The sequence below is a fragment of the Brassica oleracea genome, chromosome C3 (assembly GCF_000695525.1).
Source record: "Brassica oleracea var. oleracea cultivar TO1000 chromosome C3, BOL, whole genome shotgun sequence".
NCBI classification, from domain to species: domain Eukaryota; kingdom Viridiplantae; phylum Streptophyta; class Magnoliopsida; order Brassicales; family Brassicaceae; genus Brassica; species Brassica oleracea.
In genome coordinates this window covers 14,104,702-14,112,847 of record NC_027750.1, presented here as the reverse complement: position 1 = coordinate 14,112,847, position 8,146 = coordinate 14,104,702, and the positions used below count along the sequence as shown (strand labels likewise).

The window sequence follows — 8,146 nt, the reverse complement described above, 5'->3', positions numbered from 1 at the left end:
TATATATATATATATATACAAGAATTAGTAAAATCTCACTCTTTATGAATATGTATGATCTTTTTATATAATCTATTTCATTTCATTGAAGTTATTGTTTTTGCCAACAAAAGAAAGGTAAGATATTGGCTTGCATCTTTGTGCGTATTTCTAAACATATTTATTTTTAATTTACATATATATATATTGGTTCAGTATCCAAAAATAATAAATGAATTATATATACTGAGATATGCTTATTTGTTTAAGCTTTTTAATATCAAATTTTTTTAAAACAACTAGACTCGGCTCAATTTTTTTTTAATAAAATGATTGAGCCGAGTTTACAATTCGAAAAAAAAACGTTTAGACATTTATCTTTTTGTGACGAAATAGTTAATTTTGTCTACTTTCGATTTTGGAGAATCGAAAATGCCAAATGCATGAAAGAAAAGAGTCATGACGTGAATTTATTGGAAAACTGAGCCGAAGTTGGATTTCAAAGAAAACGTTTAAACATTTATCTTTTTGAAACGGAAATAGTTAGTTTTGTTTATTCTCGATTTTGGCGAATCGAAAATGCCAAATGCATGAAAGAAAAAAGTCATGACATGAATTTATTGGAAAAAAAGCTTACTAATTGCCGTAACGTTTCCTCTAAACTAAAGAAATATAGTCTCAAATGTTTAAGAAATTTATATAGCATTACGAAAACTAGTGTGAAGAAAAACGTTTTGATGGGAAAATTAGTTGATACTAATTCCTCAAGATTTTATTGGAAATCTAACTTCATGCACACAATCTCTTATCAATCAAATACTATAAAAAATCCAGTGACTATAAAAATTTGATGGATTACTAGTGACCGCTCAGTTAATCTACCTGTTGTTGGAGGGAGAAAATATGAGAGACACAGCCATACACAGGGTCATGAAGACGAGCCTGAGCTTCGTAGGCGATGGTGACAACAGCTTCACATCGATCATGGATTGGGACCTTAAGCAAGAGCTTAGAGACGTTGCTGGCTCCAAACACCTTATGAATAGCTGCGAATCTTTCTGCTCCCTGCTCGGATGAGAAGTAAGGTGCGAATATACAATCTGATAAACATTTCCTTCTCAGGAACTTGCATGCGCCGCACGGTGTACCTGTCCCTACCGTTGTACTGTTACCGGAAGTTGCCATCGACGAAACAAACAAAAAGGTTATGATCTTTATGTTATTTGTACCAAAAAAGAAGGATTCTCTTGTTTTTTTTTCTTTTATAAGATTGATGTTTTCAAGAGATGTTGAAAAAGATTGGAAAAAGTGATGGTTTTAGGATTGGGATCGTTGGAGATGTGCACGAGCGAACTAGGAAATAGTAAATGGAGAATTGTTTAGTGTCTTTGACTTTGGGTGGATTTATATAGGGAAATTATGATGGTGAGTGAGAAAGGCTTTTTCTTGGGCCGACTTATTTTATATGTTCTCTCAATCATAAACAATCACATAATATGATAATGTATTAATTAGTTTTTGTGGTCTACCATATTGTATTAGCTTTCTATATTAAATGCTGTAGTTCTCCATCACTTGAGTTTGAGCCACACTTATGTCATTTAGAAATTGTAATATGTGATGAAACTATAAGTGTAGTACATCATGAATTAACAATATTAATGGAGTTAAGAAAGTCTTAAAATTTGATTTCACAAGAGACTATATGCTACAGTGTCAAATTACGTTTTGGTAATGATTTGAATCATAATTTCGATTTTCTGCCATCGTAGCCTTTTTTTTTGACTTGAACACCACAATAGTAAACAAGACCACTATCGACAATAATTTGAGGCTTTACGTGTTGTTTGCATTGATTATGTACCCTTTGTATGCTTAAGAACTATTTTATTGTTTTTATTTAATTTCTCATATATGCAAATGTAAAAAGAAAACAGTAAACCATTCCCCGAAAAAAGAATGTAAAAGCTCCGTTGACCACACTTGTAAAAATCTGGTGTGGTGCGGATTCGAACTCGGGTTTCTCGGGGATCTACAGAACGCCTTGACCATCCGACCATAGACGCGTGGTTATATATTGGTTATATATGCAAATGTATTAGAGGAATTGCCTTGTTTATCATTAATTTCTTACACAACTATCATTATGTGATATTTTATTTTATTTGATAATGAAAAAGAATGCAATTTATGTCCAATTATTGCGTGAGCCAAACTGTGTGAATGGTAGACAATGGAGGGCCACATGCTAGATTAAAAGGAGACAATCAACAATGGAGACTGCAACATGAGAGTTTTATTTAAAAGTAATTTTTAAAATCAATTAATTAATTTTAAATTAGTCCAACTTATCATTCGTATCCATATTCTTGGTAATGTTCTTAGGTCTTATATCACTTTTTCTCGTATTATTTTATGCACAGATACGTATGTTTGTTGGAGTTTCATCAAAGCAAAACTACCTTAATCAATTATTTTGAGTAATTTATAAGTTCTTCCGCCGAACGCCGGGCATTGGAACAGCTGCTGTTTGTCGTGACGTGGGGGACCGGGTAAACCGGTAAATGCCGGTAAAGTTGTACCGGCAAATGCCAATCCCATGCATATATATTTGGAGGCCATGAATGTATGTAGTATAATTGTTAATTACGTAATTATAAGCTATTGAACTCCCTTTATGACAAAACAAAAATCTTAAACTCTTTAAACTTGATTGATTGCGCTGGATCGGCTTAGGTGCCTTAGGGATATTCGTTTACAAGGAGTGCGTGTTTAGCTGGTACAGACTAGGATTCAACCTGAGGAGATATTGATAATCAGAATGTAATCAATTTTTCTTTTTTTTTGAACAAACCTTCATTCCTTAATATAAAAACTTAAACAGTGTTTGAGAGGCTCTGCAGTGCAGCCTTGGCTAAAGCATCTGCATCCTCATTGAGTCCTCGAGAAATAAAATCAAACGAAACAGCTGTGAAACACGTACATAGTTGAGTAATATCAAATAATACTCCTTGGGCTTCCATGATCTTCTCTTTAGTGTTGATGGCCATAATAAGGGACTTGGAATCTGACCGAATAGCCAGTTTGTGTAAACCCAAACACCTGAACATTAAAATGAAATTATTTATTATGGTTATTAGCTATCAAGACAAGAATTTTGTCAAAGAAATTATAGGAAAATTCGAAATCAAGCATTTTAACCCTATGTTTTATTGTTCACAAGATATTAATTGTCAGGGTAAACAAATAGTTTGGGACTTTGATCAAAGGAATGATTACGGATTGAGAAGCAAAATGGGCCGGTAAAGTCCTCCAACTGGGCTGTTTACAAAGTGACTCAATAAAAATGTAGTTTAAAACATAAAATTTGCACCAGCCGGGAATCGAACCCGGGTCTGTACCGTGGCAGGGTACTATTCTACCACTAGACCACTGGTGCTTCTATGGTTGAAGCTCTACTAACTACAATAGTATCGATATGTTATTATCTCACCATAATTACGTTCTCATTTTCTTTTTACTTTCTCGTGTTACTGAACATAGCTTTTCTCATCCAAACTCAAGTTTCAGATCAAAATTTTCATCTCTCAAACAACTATTCTTACTCCTTTTAGTTTGGGCAATCTAGTCTTCTTAATGACCCATCTAATTCTGGCAAAAAAAGAGTAGTTGATCAGATGTTTTAGTACTATTGGGAGCTTTGATGGTCTGGGAGTTGTACAGGTTCTCAAGGATAATCATCATTTGGAACTCTGACTTGTATGTACCTGAAGTTGTTATGGAGTTTTATGTCAGCTTACGTACCAGGCAAGTAAGAGACAAACAAGATATTTGTAAGAGGTCATATGTATAAATTCTCTACTAATCTAATGTACGTAATCATAATCTAAAATTATCATGGTTGAATCGGTGTGTTATGCTGGTTCTTTGAATATTTTTCCAACTGTAGAAGGCGTTGTAGACTTTTAGTATCTGAAATGTTGATACACATCAGAAGCTCTGTAAAAAGAAAACGATGAATCTAAACTACGTAACGTTAACGACATCTACACACCTAGAACCGTAAAAATATTGATAGGCAACTCGGTTAAAAACCGATCCAAAGGAATCGAAAACCATAGTGAATCTTCAGGACATGATCAAGAATCTCCAAGGTTATGAACTTATGGATGCTTAGGCGTCGTGCTCTCGGCTCTAGATCAGCTAACTAACTTCAGGAAACGCTGATTATATATAGTTTCTTGAACTCTTTAAGCAATTTCAATCATAGTTTTCATGTGCTGCTTCAAGGATTGCCTTCGGACAGCGACAAGAAAATAAATTTAAAATTAGAACTGGAGCGACATGTTGTGATTTGTGATAGCGTATAAAACAATGTACGGAACATGGAAGATTTCGTATGAGTTTAATATATTTGCTTCTCAATTTCTCAAATTGTGGGCTGTAATTTCAATATAAACAATTTCGAATTTTCACGTGGATGGTTACGTTTTGTTACTTATAAAATCAGAAGTATACAAAATTCAGCAGCAATCTATTTTTTTAAAAAAAATTGATAGAAAACTAAAGATTCAAAGACGAACAAAGACTAACTTTGGTCATTGTTTAGCGGCCTCACCATCACCAATGTATATATATTTGCATTATATGGTTTTAAGTGGATTTATTTTGTTCAAGAAGACGAGTAGTAAACTAGTAATGAAGTGATGTGACTGTTAAAAATTAGCTATATTCCATTTCATAGGTTTACATTAATCTTTTTGAGATGATCTGTAAATCTATATCATATATATCTACAAATAGATAACAATCTTAATTTATAAAGACTGAGACATCCAAATTATCTACCTACAAAGAGAGAACAATATTTAATGAATTGTATATCTTACATCATAATTTCGCTTCAGTAGGTTTACATTCCAAGTTTGTTACAAAAGCAATAAGTATCAAACATATCTCACAATCTTAAATTACAAACATATCTCATTAACGTTTCTTCGCCAGCATGTCCAGGTTTCAATTCCCGGAAAAAACGATTTATTAAACAGTTATGCAGACTACGGAGTAAAGGCTTACAAGGGATCTTCAACATGGTCCAAGTAAACCCGACCAGACGTGGATCTTCATAGGACGGCTCTGGTGATACAGTTAGACGTAGATCCTCATAAATCAAGTTGTATTATCGGTTGTCGAATCGTCTATGTAATCCTTCTCATAATTGTAATATCGTAATAAATCAGCGTTAAAAAAAAAACATACCGAGCCATCCAAATATATATTAGAATTTACTGTTCAGTATATAAACTTGTAAATCATATCATGTAATATTCTGTACATTCTGAATTTAACCCTAATTTGTTTAGACGTAAATTTCAATAAACATTTTAAACTAAATCTTGTTTTTCACTATTTCATCGTTTTAACATATAAAAGAAATCGTTTAATTAATTATTGTCCGAAACAGTTTTTTAGAGAAAGAGTTCACTGGAATATGTTCCATAAATTATTCCGATCTAGAACACTATCTGCCAGAATGTACAGACCAAAAATCCGACACTTTAGACAATTGAAAGAATGAATGGCAACTGTCCTACATGTGTGAGTGGTCTGGTGACAAAACAGATAAAGAGAAAAGGATAGTACACAAAAAAGATCACATGGACTCGCACATCAACATTTTATTTCCCAGCTAAATGTCTGCTCTTTACTCTACTTTCTTCTTCCTCTCGGCATGGATTATCCGTTCATTATACCATTGGTCTCTTGAACATATTTATAATACCAAGATAATTAATTAAAATGGTGAAAGAAAGGAGTGAGATTGATGATATATATGACTAAATATGATCCATATATGTATAACGTGTAAGTCATTTTTATTTACTCAACTAGGTTATATAGATAATATTGTATGCTACTAACTCATGTAATCATTACTTCAACTACGTAGGCTTGTAATCTCTCCTACAAAAATCATTAATCGACTGATATGGTTTACAAAACTATATATATAGTTTTATAAAGAGAACTATATCAAGCAAACTAAAAAGTGGTCACAAGGACATGTGCTTGCTTGATTCCTCCTCCGAATCTCTTACATTGATTTATTTTCTTCTGGTTAATCAAGGGGAAGAAAAACCAAAGGATGAGACAAGCCTCTCGTTTCAAGACAGCTGTTAATAGCTGTCTGATCTCAATCTTCCTCCCATGTGACCCTACTACAAGATAATAAAAACACTTTGATATATCACTTCCTCATCTTTTCACATTTATATATCTCATTCATTCACCCTATCTATATATCTCCTTAATATAACTACCATTCGTTAAACATAGCCATTTTGGTTACTCATTTCCGTTTTCTCCCTTCTTCCTCTCCTCCTTCCTTTTTTTTTTTTTATGTTTCCTATATATGGTTTAGGACGTTGATCTTATTCCACTTTCCATTTGGTTCAAATTTCGTTTTTTCTTTCCTTTGTTTTCGTTTTAGGTTTTTGTTATTATGTTTTGGGTTTTAACGTTAGTTTCTTGTAATTAATTAAGGTCTTGTCTTCTATTTTTTCTCCATAAATCTTGTAAATTCAGATTTGTTTTTCTTCTTTTCAATGGCACAACTCCCTCCTAAAATCCCCAACATGACACCACATTGGCCTGACTTTTCCCAAAAACTCTCTCATTTTTCCACCGCAGCCGCGTCATCCGCCGTACAAAACCCATCATGGGTCGATGAGTTCCTAGACTTCTCAGCGTGTCGCCGCGGCAATCACCGTCGTTCTATAAGCGATTCCATCGCTTTCCTCGAAGCTCCAATCGTCACAAGCCATATGGAAGAACACAACTTCGATAAGTTCGACGACGAGCAGTTCATGTCCATGTTCACGGAGGACGACGATGACTTACGTAATAATCGTTCCCATAACAACAAGAATGTGGGACCCAGTGGCTGTTCCTTGAACACATCCACGCAGGCCGATCATAAGAGCTTTAACGACGATGAAGAACCGCCGTCCGATCATTATATGAAAGATAATAATAACAACCGTAACGACGAGGTCCGGAGCAAATGCAAGACGGAGCCTGAGGACGGTACGGCGTCGAGTAACAACTCCGGCGATAGCTCCAGCAACAGAATTATTGATCCCAAAAGGGTTAAGAGGTAAAAATTTATTCATAATCATGGTATTATACTGCAAAACCGAAGATCATGCATGCACGTACAAATTTTAACTGAGATTAGGCTCATTATTATTTGAAGTTACTAAACTTAAGCCTCTTAAATTATACTTCGCGAAAGTAAGATTTTCTAGAAATTTCACGTTTAGAATATACTTAATGTTTTACTATTTAATTACTATTTATTTTTTCAATGCATTTTCCAATAACTATTCACCAATAAAATTTAATCAATTCAACAATGTTTCTCAAAAATATACATAAGTACCTTAAAAATATAGAAAATGTATTTTTGTGGAACAAGAATAAACTCTAGAAAATCTTACTTTCGGAAGCGAAAGGAGTACTACTATTTAATTAAAATCCTTCAAAATTTTGTAAAATTCATGTTTATGAAATAAATGAAATTAATTATTCATTAAAGGTCATTAATCGGTCTAAATTTTAACATGAGAGCTTTAACGGAGAAATCACTTAGCAAATAATTGTATAGTTTTAACATGAGAGTTAGAATGCAAAAAACTACTTCGCAAATAATAGTATAGATATAATTTTTTTGGTAAAAAGTATAGATATAATTTACATTTATACTTTGAGTATATGTCCTAATATTCCAAGGGTTTTTTGCAGAATTGACCTATAACTTAAAGTCAAACACAAAACTAACCTCCTTTTTTTTTGAAAATTGGTTTTGCCCTATTCACCCCACAAGTTCATATAATTTACGAAAATGCTATCAATTTTTTTTTTCTTTTTTTTTCGAAAATGACATTTTTACTCTCTCACCCTCATCATCTTCAAGTAATTACAAGATTGCCATTGTCATCAATACCACAACCACCATGAACAACCAATTTGAAGCTCTTAATGCTCCCAAAATCGATTTACCCTTATTCTTTTTCCATTCTTGTGAACTAAACACAACATATCTCTCACTTTCTCTCCACAATGAGCTAAAAAAACCCAAGATTTTGATTCTAAATTTTTTATGGTT

At 33.2% G+C, this 8,146-nt stretch overlaps 2 protein-coding genes and 1 non-coding gene across 3 annotated transcripts in view; 1 reads left to right on the top strand and 2 right to left on the bottom strand.

The window, feature by feature from the left end:
- Window positions 1-1,219, bottom strand: part of LOC106333571 (LOB domain-containing protein 16-like) — a 1,925-nt gene extending 706 nt beyond the window's left edge. The window contains exon 1 of the mRNA XM_013772006.1: window positions 862-1,219. Coding sequence (XP_013627460.1) covers window positions 862-1,164 — 303 coding nt within the window. The 5' untranslated portion in view covers window positions 1,165-1,219. The remainder of the gene's footprint in view (window positions 1-861) is intronic.
- Window positions 1,220-3,347: 2,128 nt separating this feature from the next.
- TRNAG-GCC lies at window positions 3,348-3,418 on the bottom strand. Its single transcript has one exon. It is a non-coding gene; the product is annotated as a tRNA-Gly (tRNA).
- Window positions 3,419-6,259: 2,841 nt separating this feature from the next.
- The window catches only part of LOC106328854 (basic leucine zipper 34-like), a 5,823-nt gene continuing 3,936 nt past the window's right edge, over window positions 6,260-8,146 (top strand). The window contains exon 1 of the mRNA XM_013767383.1: window positions 6,260-7,135. Coding sequence (XP_013622837.1) covers window positions 6,585-7,135 — 551 coding nt within the window. The 5' untranslated portion in view covers window positions 6,260-6,584. The remainder of the gene's footprint in view (window positions 7,136-8,146) is intronic.